This window comes from Hylobates moloch, unplaced genomic scaffold (genome assembly GCF_009828535.3).
Source record: "Hylobates moloch isolate HMO894 unplaced genomic scaffold, HMol_V3 SCAFFOLD_24, whole genome shotgun sequence".
Classification (NCBI taxonomy): Eukaryota; Metazoa; Chordata; class Mammalia; order Primates; family Hylobatidae; genus Hylobates; species Hylobates moloch.
Genome location: NW_026652299.1, coordinates 33,510,710 through 33,529,288, shown reverse-complemented (window position 1 = coordinate 33,529,288; position 18,579 = coordinate 33,510,710). Strand labels below are relative to the sequence as shown.

General features: G+C 42.9%; 1 protein-coding gene across 11 annotated transcripts in view; it reads left to right on the top strand.

Annotated features, from left to right (window-relative positions):
• SAP130 (Sin3A associated protein 130) overlaps nucleotides 1–18,579 on the top strand; it is a 91,351-nt gene that overhangs the window by 29,252 nt on the left and 43,520 nt on the right. For 7 of the 11 annotated variants that reach the window (XM_032145661.2, XM_032145665.2, XM_032145659.2 and 4 more), the window contains exons 11-14: nucleotides 3,832–3,973; nucleotides 6,925–7,046; nucleotides 10,669–10,971; nucleotides 13,565–13,742. In XM_032145661.2, the coding sequence (XP_032001552.1) occupies nucleotides 3,832–3,973; nucleotides 6,925–7,046; nucleotides 10,669–10,971; nucleotides 13,565–13,742 (745 nt within the window). The remainder of the gene's footprint in view (nucleotides 1–3,831; nucleotides 3,974–6,924; nucleotides 7,047–10,668; nucleotides 10,972–13,564; nucleotides 13,743–18,579) is intronic. The other 4 variants (XM_032145666.2, XM_032145660.2, XM_032145664.2 and 1 more) reach the window with 1 other exon arrangement.

Here is an 18,579-nt window from a genome sequence, read left to right as displayed (position 1 = left end):
GGCTGGGTGTGGTGGCACATGCCTCTGTATTCCCAGTTACTCGGGGGGCTGAGGCAGGAGAATTGCTTGAACTTGGGAGGCGGAAGTCGCAGTGAGCTGAAATCGTGCCACTGCACTCCAATCTGGGTGACAGAGGGAGACTCCATCTCAAAAAGAAAATTTTTTTTTTTTTTTTTTTTTTTTGTGGAAAGAAGGTTTTGCTGTGTTGCCCAAGCTGCTGTCAAACTGCTGGCCTCAAGGAGTCCTTCCACTCTCAGCCTCTCAGAGTGCTGGGATTATAGGTGCGAGACACTGATCCTGGCCTGAATTTCATATCATTTTCGTGAGTCACAAAATATTCTTTTGATCTTTTTGCCCTCATCCATTTAAAAGTGTTAACTTATTCTTAGTTCATGAGACAGCAGGCTGGATTGGCTTATAGACCATAGGTTGCCGACACCTATGCAGGGGACTGATATCTCACTGCCATAGCATCCGAAGCAGGGACTGGCCTCCGAGGCAGAACACAGCTTTCATTAGCCTGCCAGCTATAGGCTTTATTAATAGTTTCTAGTATTGTCTCTACCTTGCTTTTATAGTGAAGAGCATGTCATCTTATTGTTCTCTACTCTCAAAAGATACATACAGGACAGCTGCCATAGCATCCACTTAGAGATAAGACTGCTTTTTTTTCCCCCGAGACAGAGTCTTGCTCTGTCACCCAGGCTATAGTGCAGTGGTGCAATCTTGGCTCACTGCAAGCTCCGCCTCCCAGGTTCACGCCATTCTCCTGCCTCAGTCTCCTGAGTAGCTGGGACTACAGGCACCCACCACCATGCCCGGCTAATTTTCGTATTTTTTTTAGTAGAGACGGGGTTTCACCATGTTAGGCAGGATGGTCTCGATCTCCTGACCTTGTGATCCGCCCACCTCAGCCTCCCAAAGTGCTGGGATTACATAGGCGTGAGCCACCGCACTCAGCCGAGATAACACTGCTTTTTGTGAAGAGGACACCCTGACATACTGGTGACTGGACATAAAGTGTGGGTTCTAGCCCCTCTGAGCAAACTTTGAAGCCCATTTTCTGGAATAATGGTAGTACCCAGGAAGTCCCTACTCCTGTTCTAGGGTGACTAGCCTACACCAGCCCTTAAGTAGGTGCTCAGCCTCACAGAAGTCTTTTAGCACAGAGGGTGCTGCTACTGGGTCTTTTCTGCATCACTGCTCACTATGACTTGCCATTGGAGAGACCAAATTTTTCCCGTAACCTTCTGAATTTAATTCATATTTGTCAAAAGAAGTTTTTTTTTTGTATCTGTTTAGCATTAACACACCTGTTGAAAAGGTAGTAAATTGTCCATATTGCCATTTCAGCCCATTTCCTTCCTCTGCCTGCGTCATCAGCTCTCCTGAGTGCTATCACAGCAGAGCCAAGCCCAGACGCTTAACCTTTATCAAGTCAGGAGCCTCACTCGGGTATTTGTATCTATGATCGAAAGTCAGACCAATAAAGAGGGGCCATTGTGGCCCAGAGGGACTGTCTAGTTTCCTCCTGACCCTCCACCATGAAGAATTTTTTAGAGATTGGTTCTTGTGAATGTCCTTCTATCTTCCTAAGAGATCCCACTGTGGAAGTAGACTCACTAAAAAGTACCAGGAAACGTACATACATGTATTCTATGTTCCATGGGGTTTATGCTGGCATTCTGTTTTTCTCTTTTATGCTAACCCCATTATTTCTGAATTATAATAGGATCTCTCTAAGAAAGGTAGCTCAGTTGAGAAGGGAAACCTGATATAACCCTAGACCACTGATTTTCAAGTTGGGAAGTAAAACATACATATTAAAATCACCTAAGTGACTTTTTCCAAGTGAGCTTACCCTCTCCAGGTGATATTAAATCCAAATTCAGCTATTCTTATTAGGAATATGTTGACTCAGAAAAAAAGCCTAATAAATCACAAGTGTAAGGTTTTTGCCTCTATTCCAATAGAATACCATTCTTATTTTCTTCATGTTCTGGTCAACATATGATCATGTTCTCAGGATTATAGAAAGCAAAATCTGTTTATCACATTATTCAGAAAATAGGGATAAGTTTTGAAGATAACATTATGACAGACTTAATGTTTTCTGTGCTATAGTTCCTTGGTTTTTATTTAATTATTGAGAATGTATGGTTTTTTCTTTTTTTTTGAGATGGAGTCTCACTCCATTATGCAGGCTGGAGTGCAGTGGCATGATCTCAGCTCACTGCAGTCTCCCAGGTTCAAGTAATTCTCCTGCCTCAGCCTTCCGAGTAGCTGGGATCACAGGCACGCACCACCACGCCTGGCTGATTTTTGTCTTTTTAGTAGAAACAGGGTTTCACCATGTTGGCCAGGCTGGTCTCGAACTCCTGACCTCAGTTGATCCGCTCGCCTCGGCCTCCCAAAGTGTTGGGATTACAGGCATGAGCCACCGCACCCAGCCTTTATGGCTTTCTAAATTAGAAAACAAGTAAAGATTTAAATTAATGGCTGAGTGGTGGGGTGTGTCTGGTTACCAACCACTGGTTACCTACTCTGTCACATGGCAGCTTCATTCCTACTGGAAGCATCATTTTCTCCCACCTTTCATGGGGCTCAGTGAAAAAACAAGGCTTAGTTGCTCCCTGCTCACCATCCCCACTGCTTACCTCCCTGGTGGAAAACCCTATCATGCCAACTTCTCTTTGCATTGGCCAATAGATGCGATCTTCAGTGGTCAGATGGGCATTCCTGTTATCACCCTGCAAAAACTTCTCCAGCTGCCTCCCACAGGAGCTGGCTGGGCATCACAGTGGGTCTGTGCAGCTTACCTTTGGTGTTAAATGCTCTGCATTTAGGGTAATATGTTGGCATCCTCCTAGTCTAGTCTCTCTGTTAATGTGCCTCTCACTGGTGTAAGGGGTTTTTACACAGATGGAAGCTGTCTGTCTATATTTCTGATATAGATCACGGCTTTTCTTTCTGAATTCCCAGGCATACTGTTAATAGATAGATCTATAAAAAATAGTGTCAAGTATATTCTAGTTCAGCTATACCTTCCAAACAAAATTGGATTGCAAGTTTTAAAGGAGTACACATTTGGAGCCTCAGATTGAATTTGAAAACTCTATGGTCATTGATTTTGATTTTGCTCTAAAGTATTATATAAAATCGTAGGCCATTCAAAGGACCTTAGAAATTATTAAGTGATCTAGAGAAGGTGTCCTTATAGGTAAAGAAACAGACTTGGGAATTAAAGTGGACTTCTCATTGCCAATTAGCTGCATTTTTTAATTATGGACCTAGAGTAGAATCTAAGGTTTTTGGGTTTTTTTCCATTTTTTAATCCAAAATTGTGTGTTTATTTATTTATTTTGAGAGAGGGTCTCAGTCTGTGAGTGAGGCTGGAGCATAGTGGTGCAGTCACGGCTCACTGTAGCCTTGAACTCCTGAACTCAAGCGATCCTCCCGCCTCAGCCTCCCACAGTGCTGACATGACAGATGTGAGCCACCACAGCTGGCCTATTTACTTTTTAAACAGTTTACCCCTTTTAAAAACAGGTCATTAAAAAGCCAGGTTGGGAGAAAAGAGCCTGGTCACTTCTATCTTTGTTTCAGTATTAATGTTGAACCCTGCTTTAATAACAGTAGGAATATATCAGTGAATGATAGGATTGAAATAATTCTGTTGAACTTTATACTTATTTTTCATTTTTTATTTTGATTAAAAATCCAGGCTTATTTTAATTGTTTGCTTTCCTAAGATTACTGCTAGCCAAGAATGTTTTGGCATGCCAAAAAAAAGTGTAGAATGGTCATGGAATTGGCGTTTACTGTTTGCAGCCAAGGTGGTGCCCCAGCAGATCACGCACACTTCTCCTCGGATCCAGCCAGACTACCCTGCCGAGAGGAGCAGCCTGATTCCCATTTCCGGACATCGGGCCTCTCCCAATCCTGTGGCCATGGAAACCCGAAGTGACAACAGGTAGGAGGCCGCGTGTCAGTTATTCTGCCTCACTGTCATTAATCGTTCTGCTTTATCAGCATAAAACAAAGTGTCCCACAAATATGGCCTATATTTATTACTCATGTTTTCAGATTTTCCCCCAAAAGTAACACTTCGTATAATTCCTTTTTTATGTGCGATTTTTTTCAAGCCAGTCTCCTTTTGATGGATGTTTTCCTAGTATCCATTTTTTGGGGTTTGTGTGTTTAATATTTTTTGGCCATTTTGAGAGTAAGGGTTGCAGCATTATGACCATTTATCCATAAGTACCTCCATTTGTAGCACAGAAGAGTAAAGACATTCTTTGACGTCACCGCGGTACAGCTATCTGAAAGGATTCCGAGCTCTCCCTTCTCTTTTTGAAGAGTGTGGAGAGGCCGGTTGTTTTGGGGAATTAGATACTGTCACATTGTTTCTTCATGCTTACATTCAGGTTATACCAGGTAAGCAGTGTGTTCTTCCCATTGCATCAGAGAGCTCATGCTGTCTGTTTTTCCCATATTGGTTATGTTAACATTCATTACTTAGTGAAGGTGATGTTTGCCGGTTTTTTCTACTGGAAAAGCATGTTTTTATATGGAAATATCTGAGTATAAATATCCTGTTCTCCAGTAAACGTTCATTCAATAGTTGTAGATCTATTATTAATTCCTGGCTGAATCAATTATTAATATGATAGTTGCAAAATAGTGAGTTTTTCTAACGCGTTATCTATATATATTACCTGGCATTCTGATGTAAAGAAACTTTCTCTTATCCACCCCCATTTATTTATTATGTTGAGCATTTTATTGTTTTTTAATTGGCTCAGCCTTCTAGGTTTGCTTTTATTCGTTATTAGAATCCATTGCTATCATCTATTTTGGTGCTCACATGATCTCATTTGGTCCTTGGGGGTTCTTTCTGTCTGCTTCTGTGGATTTCGCCACATCCCCTCTATTCTAGCCTTTCCTTATTTTCCAGTGATGAGATATTCTAGATTCCTATTGAACTTTATCTGTCTGGCTCTGAAATCTGCTGTTTATCCAAGGAGCCCTTTGTCATTTACAAACCAAGATCTGGGCATTAGCCCTGCTTGTTGCTATGGGTTGTCATTCTTCTAGGCCCTTTGAACAGGCAGAGGTAGAAAGTATATAATATTTTAAGAACATTTGAGTTCATGCTGATACCTCTAGTTCAACCCCATCGCTTCCCCCATTCCATGTTTGTATCTGCGTCTCCCATAAAGAACCCTATACAGTATGCACAAAGTAATTTCAAAAGCAAGTTATTGTTAAGTGTTCTAATTTGATCATTTGTGTCTAGGAATGCTTACAGATTTTGATACATTGATATGTCCATCCACCTTGTTGAATACTCCTATTGGCTCTAAATGTTTATAGATTCTCTAAATAATTCTGTAAATTATTAGCTCTAAATGTTTATAGATTTATAAATTTCCTATGTACATGTTTATTTTGCCTACAAATAAGGACAGTTTGAGGGGAAAGCAAGAGGGTCTTATCATTTTCATTTGTTTTTTTGTTTTGTTTTTGAGACAGGGTCTTGCTGTGTTGCCCAGGCTGGAGTGCAGTGGCACCATCATAACTCACTGCAGCCTCGACTTCCGGGCTCAAATGATCCTCCCACCTCAGCCTCCCGAGTAGCTGGGACTACAGGCACATGCGATCATGCCTGGCTAAGTTTTTTTATTTTTTGTAGAGATGAGGTCTCACACTGTTGCCCAGGCTGTAGTGCAGTGGTGCAGTCTCGGCTCTTGCAATCCCTGCCTCCCAGGTTCAAGTGATTCTCATGCCTCAGCCTCCTGAGTAACTGAGATTATAGGTGTGTGCCACCACACCTGGCTAATTTTTGTATTTTTAGTAGAAGACGGAGTTTCGCCATGTTGGCCAGGCTGGTCTTGAACTTCTGGCCTCAAGTAATCTGCCTGCCTCAGCCTCCCAGAGTGCTCAGGCTGGTCTCGAACTCCTGAGCTCAAGTGATTCACCTGCCTCAGTCTCCCAAAGTGCTAGGATAGCAGGCATGAGCCACTGTGCCTGGCCTACTTCTATTTTCTTAGACATTTATATCATGAATAACTATTGACTGTTGTCGAATATTTTTATCTTTTATGTTTTAAATTATTGTTCTCTTTTAATTTTTAAAATTTATCTAAAATGTGAATAGACACTTTGATGTTGAAGCATTTCTCTCCCTATGATAAACTTTATTCGATCATGATGTATTTAACTTTATATGGTACTTAATTCAATTTTATGTAGGTTTTTTTGTTGTTGTAGTGAGATTTGTTTATAATCTTTCTTTTGTCATATTCTCCCATTCCAATATTAGTATCAAGGCTATGTCTGTAGTCCCAGAATTCAGGCAGCTGAGGCAGGAGACTTGATTGAACCTAGGAGTTCAAGGTTATAGTGTGCCATGATTGTGCTGGTGAATAACCACTATGCTCCAGCCTGGGCAACATAGCAAGACCCTGTCTCTAAAAATAAATTGGATCCCATTTCTTCTTTCCATTGTTTCTGAAGCAGTTCGAATGAAATTGGGATTATTTGTTTTTTGTATTTTTAATGAAATTGGCCAGTAAAACCAATTTGAGTTGAGTGTAGTTCATGAGGAATTGAGCAGGGAATTTTTGATTACCGAGTTTTTGTGAATTGGTTTTCAGACTTATTCTCAAATATCACCCATAGAATATTATCTATGTTTTTACATTTATTGATATAGTTATTTATAGTATCCACTTTTTTTTTATTTTTTAAGTTTTGCATTCTTGGTGTGTGTCCTGTGATGTAAGAGTTTGTTTGGGACACAATTTGAGCAAAGCTCGTTTGACAGTTCTGAAGGATACAAAGAGGAGCGGGGGTACAGGATCATTTGAAAGTGAAAAAGAAAATGACTATTTTGTTTGCTATCATCTGTTCTGTCTCTAGACCGTCTGTTCCCGTTCAGTTCCAGTATTTTTTGCCAACTTACCCCCCTTCTGCATACCCACTGGCGGCCCATACATACACCCCAATCACCAGTTCTGTGTCCACTATCCGACAGTATCCAGGTATGAGCCCTGCTTTTTAGATGACTTTTCAGTTTAACTTTTGCCAACAATAACGTAGAAATTGATGAGGGGTTATTTTTAGTATGGGATTAATTATTTCAGCTTCTGTTTTCAGATTGAGATAAAACGTGAAGCTTGAAGGTCTTAAATAATCATCTTTGTGATCTATAAAATGATGTTACTCAGTGATATTTGCATAGTATTATGCTACCCTGAGGATACTCATGTTAACAATTTTTGTTACTCCTTAAAATGACAGTAGTTACAATGAATAGAGCTGCACTTTCATAGGGTTTCCATTGTTTTATGCAAATATTGACTGTATTTTTAAAAAATTTATAAAGGTTTGTTTATGATAACTTTTACTTTAGGTTCCATGGTACTTTGTGCAGGTTTGTTATATTGATAAATTGCATGTCACAGGGATTTGGTGTACCAGTTCTATGTTTTTCAGTTCGGTTATGCTCTCCTCTCACCATCATGACCTGTGAATAGTGTTCTTTTTGCTAATCCAGGAAAAACAATCCTTAAATGTCAGAGTCTGTGTAGTCTTTTCCTGTGGGACCCTCAGGTCACTCTGGGCATCAGAAAGCCTTATTTCCAGCCAGGCGCAGTGGCTCATGCCTGTAATCCCAGCACTTTGGGAGGCAGAGGCAAGGGAGGCAGATCACTTGAGGTCAGGAGTTCGAGACCAGCCTGGCCAACATGGAGAAACCCCATCTCTACTAAAAATACAAAATTAGCCAGGCGTGGTGGCACATGCCTATAATCCCAGCTACTTGGGAGGGTAAAGCAGGAAAATCGCTTGAACTTCGGAGGCAGAGGCTGCAGTGAGCCATGATTGTGCCGCTGCACTCCAGTCTGGGTGACAGAGTGAAACTATCTCAAAAAAAAAAAAAAGCCTTATTACCTGGGGCCAGGCGCTGTGGCTGATGCCTGTAATCCCAGCACTTTGGGAGGCCATGGTGGGCAGATCACTTGAGCCCAGAAGTTTGAGACCAGCCTGGGCAATATAGGGAGACTCTATCTCTACAAAAAATTAAAAAATTAGGCAGGCATGGTGGTGTGTGCCTCTAGTCCCAACTACTTAGGAAGCTGAGGTAGGAGGATTGCCTGAGCCTAGGAGGTTGAAGCTGCAGTGAGCCATGATGGCGCCACTGCACTCTAGCCTAGGTAACAAAGTAAGAGCCTGTCTCAAAAAACAAAAAAACAAAAAGACAAAAGAAAGTGTTATTGTTGCCTGGATTGTGGACATTGCCCTCCTGCCACACGGTGCTGTATGGCAGCCAGCGGCATGTGTGGCCACAGAGCACTTGAAGTAGGTTAGTACATGAAAACCTCGATTGTTAATTTTGTTTAATTTCGAGAAATTTCAAGTATGTTTGGAACAACTTAGCAATGCAAAACTACTTTTTCAGTTGTAGGCTTTGTGAAATCAAAATATAGATTAAGCATTTCTGATAAAAATTCATGAGATGTACTCGAAGAGTAAAATATACCCTAGATTTTGAAGACATAATATAGAAAAGAGGATGTAAAATACCTTGTTAAGAATTTTTAGGCCAGGCACGGTGGCTCACGCCTGTAACCCTAACACTTTGGGAGGCTGAGGAGAAAGGTCGCTTGAAATCAAGCTAGACGAGACCTAGTCTCTACCAAAAATAGAAAAATTAGCCAGGCACGGTGGTGCATGCTGTAGTCCCAGCTGCTTGGGAGGCTGAGGCAGGAGGATTGCTTGACCCCAGGAGGTTGAGAATGCAGTGAGCCATGTTGTTTGCGTCACCGCACTCAAGTCTAGGCAAGAAAGCGAGACCCTTGTCTCAAAAAAAATGTTTATTAATGACATATTGAAATGGTAATATTTTTAATATATTGGGTTAAATAAAATGTATGATCAAAATTAATTTGGTCTGTCTCTTTTTTTTTTTTTTTGAGACGGAGTTTCACTCTGTTGCCCAGGCTGGAGTGTAGTGGTGTGATCTTGGCTCACTGCAACCTCCACCTCCCAGCTTCAAGCGATTCTCCTGCTTCACTGTCCCCAGTGGATTGTATTATAGGCATGCGCCACCACACCCAGCTAATTTTTGTGTTTTTAGTAGAGATGGGGTTTCACCCTGTTGACCAGGCTGGTTTTGAACTCCTGCTCTCAAATGATCACCTGCCTCAGCCTCCCAAAGTGCTGGGATTACAGACGTGAGCCACCGTGCCTGGCCTGTTTCTTTTACTTTTTTTTTTTTTTTTTGAGGCAGAGTCTCGCTCTGTCGCCCAGGCTGGAGTGCAGTGGCGCAATCTCTGCTCACTGCAGGCTCCGCCCCCCAGGGTTCACGCCATTCTCCTGCCTCAGCCTCCCGAGTAGCTGGGACTACAGGCACCCGCCACCACGCCTGGCTAATTTTTTGTATTTTTAGTAGAGACGGGGTTTCACCATGCTAGCCAGGATGGTCTTGATCTCCTGACCTCGTGATCCACCCGCCTCAGCCTCCCAAAGTGCTGGGATTACAGGCGTGAGCCACCGCACCCGGCCTTCTTTTACTTTTTTTTTTTTGAGACAGTCTTTCTCTGTCACTCAGGGTGGGGTGCAGTGGTGCAATCATACCTCACTGCCTCCTCACTTTCCTAAGTTCAAGGGAATCCTCCCATCTCAATCTCCTAAGTAGCTGGAACCACAGGCATGTGTTATGATGCCAAGCTAATTCTTTAAATTTTTTATGGAGATGGGGTCTTGCCATGTTGCCCAGGCTGGTCTCCAACTCCTGGGTTCAAGCATTCCTCATACCTCAGTCTCCATTGAGATCATAGGCACAAATCACCACACCGGACTCTTTCTACTTTTGTATTGTAGCCACTGGCAAATTTAAAGTTGTGGGGGTGACCCACTATGCCATTGAACAGTGCTGGTCTAAAATTTCAAACATTATACGATACTTGTTTATTTAGGGAAAAGGCAGTTTATAAGTGTAAGATATTTAAATAGCTTTGAAAACAAGTTCCTACGTCTCTGGATTGGTTTGATGACTGAGGAAAAAGTCCTCTGTGTTTATTTTCTTTCCACAGATAGTGAGAAATTCCTCCTTTTTTGTTGCTTTCTGTGAATGCTCTTGTTTTCTTTTTTTTTTTTTTTTTTTTAACATGCACAGTAGATGGGGTGTTTGCCTTGTAGGACACAGGACACTTGCTTTGTTCTCTCTTTCTGGTGGATACGTGCCATTTGAAATTCATAACTACTGTATTTCAAAACCGCCTGTGATAGTGGCCCCATCAATTAAAGCAGAGGTTCTTGACCTGGGACCTCTGGGTGTATTTCTGACGTTTTATATTAATTATTTAGCACAGTTGCCTGGCTAAGATTTGCAATTTAATAGCTGATTGCCTTTTTTCTTGTTTTAATCATATTTCTAGTAATCTTTAGAAAGACAACATCATATTGGTAGGAAGTGAAAGGAAATAACAATCCCAAGTATATTAAGTTTCAAGTAACAGTGTTTGTTTATTTTTTTTCAAACCATGGATTTAGATCTTATACAGTGGAAGAAATCTGTTTTTATTTTAATGTTTTTCTCTTTATGTGGACTGTGTGGAATGAAGCTAACCTTCTTGTAGTTACCTTTTGCATCATTTTTAGTTTCAGCTCAGGCTCCAAACTCTGCCATCACAGCTCAGACTGGTGTGGGGGTAGCGTCTACCGTCCACCTAAACCCCATGCAGTTGATGACAGTGGATGCATCGCATGCTCGACATATTCAAGGGATCCAGCCAGCACCCATCAGTACCCAGGGCATCCAGCCGGCCCCCATCGGGACCCCAGGGATACAACCCGCACCACTTGGCACACAGGGAATTCACTCAGCAACCCCAATCAACACACAAGGGCTTCAGCCTGCACCAATGGGTACTCAGCAGCCTCAGCCTGAAGGAAAGACTTCAGGTAATTTTAAATTTTTGCACAGAAGGTGGTTTGGACAAAAGAAATACATTTGGGTTTAAATCCTTTTTCTGCCACTGGCTTTGTCGTCTTATAATTTCTCTAGGCCTTCGTTTCTTCTTTGTATTAATAATATGAGTTGCTTAGAACTTACAGTTTCAGGGTCACTGTAAATGTTAGAAATAATATACCTCACTGTAATCCCAGCACTTTGGGAGGCCGAGGCGGGTGGATCACGAGGTCAGGAGATCAAGACCATCCTGGCTAACGTGGTGAAACCCCATCTCTACTAAAAATACAAAAAAATTAGCCAGGCGTGGTGGCGGGTGCCTGTAGTCCCAGCTACTCGGGAGGCTGAGGCAGGAGAATGGCGTGAACCTGGGATGCGGAGCTTGCAGTGAGCCGAGATCGCGCCACTGCACTCCAGCCTGGGCGACAGAGTGAGACTCTGTCTCAAAAAAAAAAAAAAAAAGATACATCAACAGCCCTAGTATTCATTTGCACATAATGAGAAGTGTTGTCTTTTTTAAAAGCTCCTAGTTGTATAAAAAAAATTCACCTTATAAGTAGTATTCTCATTGAAGATTTTCTTCAGAGTTGTACATAAAGCTGTAAAATCTTATGCTGATGTTAGCTAATATTATGAATTCTTAAAAAAATACTAGTGGAATAACATTTTGAAAAATGGAATAAGTCATTGTATTTAGATCTTTTTGAGACAGAGTCTCACTCTGTCACCCAGGCTAGAGTGCAGTGGTGTGTGATCTTGGCTCACCACAGCCTCAACCTCCTGGGCTCAAGTGATCCTCCCACCTCAGCCGCCTGAGTAACTGGGACTATAGGTGCAAGCTACCATGCCTGGCTAATTTTTGTATTTTTAATAGAGACAGAGTTTTGCCATGTTGCCCAGGCTGGTCTCAAACTCCTGGGCTCAAGTAGTCTACTCACCTTGGCCTCCCAAAGTGCTGGGATTACAAGCATGAGTCATTACACCAGCTAAGTTATTTTTTTTTTCGGCTGAATTTAAGATTCCATGTACTTGGATTATTATTAATTAGCCATTTCTCTGATGTAGGTTAAAAAAACAAAATGGCTGTTTCTCAGCCAAGGCACTGATTTTTTTTTTTTTTTTTTTTTTTTTAAGACAAGGTCTCACTCACTCTGTTGCCCAGCTGGAGTACAGTGGTACCATCATGGCTCACTGTAGCCTTGACCTTCTGGGCTCAAGCAGTCCTTATGCCTCAGACGCCCGTGTAGCAAGGACTACAAGTGCATGTCACTACACCTGGCTAATTATTTTTGATTTTTTATAGAAACAGGATATTGCTTGTTGCCCAGGCTGGTGTTGAACTCCAGAGTTCAAGCTATCCTTCAGCCTTGTCCTCCCAAAGTGCTGTGATTACAGGCATGAGCCACTGCGCCTGGCTGGAGCTATGAATTTTAATTGTTCTGTAGACCTTGAATTCAACTATTTAATCAAAGTCTCTCTGATTTTTTATTACTAAACTACATGTCTATGATAGAGATGCAGTTTACCCATAATGACCCACCTGGTAGGATGGTGTACTACATGTTTAAGGGCACCTGCCAGAAAACTCAGGATATTAAGTTGACTCCTATGAAATTGCCATTTTTATAGGTCAAAAACTGTCAAACACGGGTATTTTCTGATTATGATCTCATGCTCACCAGTATTTTGTTGCTAACTTTAAGTGTATAGTTAAAATATCTGTTAGTTGAATGTGTTTCTAAAGATAGACTGGGGAGGGTACCATTATTGAGGGTTGAGAGAGATTGGTATTTTACAAAAACTGAATGAGTACATTTCTTGTGTACATTGGAGCATGCTATCAGGCTGGTAGATGGTGTTTTCTATTTGTGGCTCTTGTATTAAGCCTTTCTTATCTGTCAGTTTTCTTATCTCTAAAATGGGAATTACAATGATGGTAAGAATTATATCAGTAAAAAATGTAAAGTAATAGAGTGAGAGACTATACTAGATACTATATACTTTGTTCACCTTATCTCATTTATTAGTAACTGTGATTATAGAGCAAAGAAAAAATAATGGTATGGGCCAGGCGTGGTGGCTCACGCCTGTAATCCCAGCACTTTGGGAGGCCAAGGTGGGTGGATCACTTAAGGTCAGGAATTCGAGACTAGCCTGGCCAACATGGTGAAACTCCATCTCTACTAGAAAATACAAAAATTATCCAGGTGTGGTGGTGCACGCCTGTAATCCCAGCTACTCTGGTGGTTAAGGCAGGAGAATCACTTGAACCTGGGAGGTGGAGGTTGCAGTGAGCTGAGATTGCACCACTGTACTCCAGCCTGGGCAACAGAGCAAGACTCTTTCAAACAAAGAAAAAGAAAAAATAATGGTATGGATCATGCATCAGTAGACTTAGTAACTGCTCCCATTTAGCTATCTGCTCTTTGTCGGATGAACGTTGTGCTCCTGTCCCTTGTCAATTTGAAATTGGACAGTTAGAACATGGATACCTAATTCTAGTGGTCTCATCATTTTTATTTATGTCTTCTGTGGCATTTTGTTTCCCTCTCTTCAATGGTCTTTGCTGTTGCCTCCCTCCTCTAGCAGTGGTGTTGGCAGATGGAGCCACAATTGTGGCCAACCCTATTAGCAATCCATTCAGTGCCGCTCCAGCAGCAACAACCGTGGTGCAGACCCACAGCCAGAGTGCTAGCAGCAACGCTCCCGCCCAGGGCTCATCGCCACGGCCAAGCATACTCCGGAAGAAACCTGCCACAGATGGGTGAGTAGACCTGGTAGTGCCAAATGACACCTCTGGTTCTGGATATAACTGGTATACATAATAGTCACTCTTATCTAATGCTGGTATCAAACTCATCTCTCATTTTCTGTGGCGTGTTAAAATTTCCTCCAAAACAACTTGACCACAGGATTATTCAGTACAGCCTTACCCAGCTGAGACTGTAAGATCTTAACAAATCCTGGAGTCAGTGAGGTGTTAGTTTGTAAGCATCCGTTGCATACTGCTTTAATTCTCTCTAGTTCTGGAACTTCAATCATAGAACTTTTAAAGTAGTTTATAAGTAACTCTTGGGCTTGTGTAGATAGTTACATTAACTCATACTATATATTTCATTCAGCATGAATCGTTGCTGTTGAAATGGGAAAAGTTCCCTTGTCCCCCTCGCAGGGCGTGCAACAGTGGGAGTGGCTCACTTCTTCATTGCCCTGCTACTCAAACCTCTAGGGGAGCATACAGACGGGCAGGCTGTGGCGCTCCAACCCTGCAGCAGTGTCTAGAGGTGAATGTTTACAGCTGAAACCCCAGTGAGCATGTGTCACAGGGTGCTCTTTTAGTTTAGCCATCCATAGATGGCTTGTATTAACCAGCTCAATTAGACCCCTGCCTTATGGCAAGGACAGAGAGCTTTCTGTATCCCAGGGTTCTTGCCTTGGTGTACTGGAAGAATGGGATCACACGTGGGCTTGGAGAATGAGTGTAGGGTTTTACTGAGTAGAAGTAGCTCTCAGCAGATGGGGGAGCCAGAAGGGAGATGGAGCGGCCCCACCTCTCTGACTGCCCTGGCCAAACTGCGTCGTTCTGCTGGTCGGTGGCCTGCTGGCATGCCAGCGTCTATCATGTGCTCTTCCACCGGCATGCTCCCGTTGCCGTCCTCTCGCCGTCCAGCTGCCTTTGTCTTTTGCCAATGTGTTCCTCTTGACGTTCAGCCACTTGTGTGCCTGTCTGCTAGGGTTTCGGAGGTTTTTATAGGCACAGGATCAGGGCGTAGCAGGCCAGGGTGGTCTGGGGGAAATGCAGCATTTGGGCAGGAAAACAAAAATGCCTGTCCTCACCTAGATGCGTGGGCACAGGCCAGGGATGGAGCCCTCACCAGGGACCCGCCCCTTCCCAGCACTTCCCTGCTCCCCTTCTATATCACTGTGGGCAAACAAATTCTGAAGTGTAGTAAGGGTCATATTTGGTAGCAGATAGTGTTTTGTGTTGCCATGTAAGCTTCTCAGTTCGTGGATCATAGGCAGGAAGGTATGTGCTGTGCTGTTTGACTTAAACGTTCTGGAGGTGGGAGATGAGCAGACATGTTTCAGAGAGCAGAGTTTCTGTGGCTCAGCTGAGCTAATAGCGTCAACATCGAAAGATTAAAGCAAGTGCAAACTTAAATTGCTGGGACTAGGGTCCATGCAGGGTTTTTATTTGCACAGAGCTGTGCATAGACCAGAGTCCCTATCTTTGCTGTTTATGAATACTTTGTACTTTTTTAAAGGATAAGTCAGTCCATGACAAAGTTACCTTATTAGTAAAAACACAAGGCAAAGCTTGTGGTTAAGATGACAGATTGATTACACACATCTAAAATCTCTCCATCTCATAACCCTATATAACTTTTTTTTCAAAAAAGTTGTAAACATGCAAGGATGAGGAGAACAGGAGAGGACACAGTAGCAACTGAAGCTGGGAAGCAGACCATCACGCGATGGCATCCTGGCTCTGAGAAAGCTAAATGTGAAGCTTGCGTAGGGGAAAGTTGAGAACCATCCTCTTTTAAAATTGGAAAATCTTCAAAGGGACCAACAACAGGCAGATCCTGGGGGCGAAAGAAGGGGCTCTCTCCTTTAAGGAGGATAAGTTAAAACCTTTGAGTTTGAAAAGTGTTAAAGTTAGAGCCCAGAATCCCATTTTCTACCTATGCCAAGTGGTGTACTGCCCCTTCCCGACTTTAGCAGGAGCCTGAAAGTTCAAACTCTGCAGATGGTCCGCTAGAGGGTCGCCCAGCACTATGGAGGTCATGTGTATTTTACCAGAAAGAGATTGTGACTCACCACGCGTGTATGGAGTGCTGAACACTTCCCAGTCCACTCCCTGCTTTCAGCCGATAGACCTCTGGCAGGTGAACTTGATTCTAGATAGAAAATGAGAAGAGGACTCTACTTTCCTTCTGGGGAGTCTATCCAGCCCAGGGGGAAGCTCTAAAGATACTGACACTTGGGCTTCCCTAAGGACAGGGTTAGATTACCCTACAGTGAACCTCATAGTAGACATGCCCTTCCAAAGCTTAGAGCTCCCAGCCAGCATTTCAGTCCCTCTCCCCGACTCTTAATCATGAACATACAACCAAAGATAGGCACATATCTGAGGGGACCTCTAACGGTGGAAGACAGAAACCACAATAAATACATGCCCAAAGCACCTTGGAAGATGTAGAGGCCTGGCAGGGAGAATAAAACACAAAACAAATGAACAAGGATAAGCAAACACTATCCGTGATGCCTTCAGAAAGACAAAAGAAAAGGTTGCATCCACGAAACAGTAACACAGTGCTATGCAAAAAGAACATTCAGAGGGAGAAAACAACCGGTCCTGAAATAAGATAGCAGAAATTGAAAGATCAGTAGAAGAGTTGGAAGATAAAATTGAAGAAATCTCAAACGTGGAACAAAAAGACAAGAAAATTGGAGAAAAAGACAGGAGAAAATTTAAAACAACAATAAAAAGAACCAGTTCAGGAAATCCAGCCTCCAGGTAACGGGTTTCAACAAGAGAGATCAGAGAAAAGGAACAGGGATTACAAAGTAAGGAGTTACAAAGTAATAGAAAATTACCAAAACTGAAAGAAATGAGTTTCCTGGTTACAGAAATGCTCTGCACGGTATTCAACGGATGCAATAAACTCAGGCCAGTATTTTGAAATTTTGCAGCACTGGAGACAGAGATGTGCCTGCTTCTCCTGTACTTCCTCCCAAAGACCCTTGTACTGTGCCTTCTAATTCACAGCCTGTCATCACGTGACACTCCAACCTCCACCCCAGTGCCCTTGTCTCTTCTCTCCATACCTTCTTGCTTTAAACCTGGCTCTTCCTCAGGGACTCAGCTTGCCCTGCAGCTGTCTAAAGTGGTCCCTGCCTCTTCCACATCCCTACTGTCACTCAGCCTGGAGGTAGGCAAGGTGTCCTTGTCATGCCTCACTGCCATTTTCAGACCATTTCTCCTCAAAAGCATTTGATCTGTGTTTAGATTTCATAAAATGTACAGTTGAAAAAGTAGTTTCACATAGCCAAGTTTTTCCAGACAATAAAAAGTTTCTCAATAACTGGATCGAGTATCCATTATAAAATACAAATTAATTAAAATGAAATGACATTAAAAATTTTGTTCGTGAGTTGCACTTGCCACATTTCAGGTGCTCGGTGGTACCATATGGCCTTCTTGTTGGGCAGGGCATATCTATAGGCTGAGAGTCAAGTTAGATTTTGCAGGTATATCTGTATGCCCTTTGGAAGGACATGATGTCTGGCACTTTTTAGGGATAGTGGAACCCTCTCTTCGCCTTTAATGATCAGAAATGATTTTCCAGCTCCCTGGCCCCTCAGGTGCTTGAATGCTTCTCCTGCCTCCACCCTCCCCACCAGTGTGGGCACTTAGCACATAAGCTCAGTAAGCCTTCCTGACCTTGTCTCTGTGCTCCCATGCCCCTAGCCCACCTTCTTTCTTCCCACCTCCCTCCCAACGGAACTTCAGCTCCAGAGGGACCCCAGCAGCCTCCAGTCCATTGATCCACCTTTTCATGTTCCTCACTGCCTCTCATGGCGTCTTTCTCTGCTCTTCCTTATTCAGAGTCTGTGGTCACTTGCTGCCATTTCCTTACCCCCCACCCCACTTCGCTTTGTCAAAACCAGACTTAAATCCAACTTTCTGCTTCATTTATGCTGGCACATGTACAGCAGATTGTGGCAGGGAAAGCCACCTTGCCAACTGGTCTTGCTTAGCCTCACAGACGCACTAAGGTCTTAAAGCAGCCCATCAAAGTATACTCTCCTGCACCACTCCAGATAACTATTCTACGTTTCCTTCTCTCAAAACTCCCAGGCTTCTTCCATCTTCACTATTAGTCGACAGATTGCTCCTTTTTTGAGAAGAAGAAAATCGAAAGACAACTTCCACAGTCTGCAGCTATCACATCTATAATACTTACGGTAGCAGTACCCCGTGTCCTGCCTCTGTCTGTTCCTCTAGACGAGCTCTCTGGGCTCCTCTCCAACGTGCCCTGTCTCCTCCTCTCTTGCCTATTCAGGAATGATGCTCTAGTTCTTCTCCCCTGTCTCCTACAGCCTCAGCTTTTTCTTGTTAGTAGATCATTCATATAAACAGTATAAACATGCTGTCAATTCTTCTGTCTGAAATATCCTTCTGTTGAGCTCACTTGGCTCTACTATCTACCACCCTAAATTTTTTTTTTTTGCTCTTCTTTGTAAAAAGAAATTGTCTGTGTTTGCTGTGTCCAGTTCTTTTGTCAGTCTGTTTTTCATCATTTTCATGGAAGTATATAGAAAATGTCACAGATATGCATGTATAGTCTCAAAATAAACAGTGTCCAACCACTGTATAGGTCAAGAAACAATGTTACTGTAAGGTCAGCCAAGAGAAAGGATGAGGAGACCCAAAGTCAGGCCAGCAAGCTTTATTGAGCTGCTTGGCTGCTGCACCACAGTTAGAGGAGGCAGCCCCCCTTTCAGACTAGCAGGGTTTCATAGGGCCAGAACTGGGTCGGGGAGCTGAGTCAGGGGTGCAGGAGGACTGGGTCGGGGTGAGGGAGCTGAGTCGG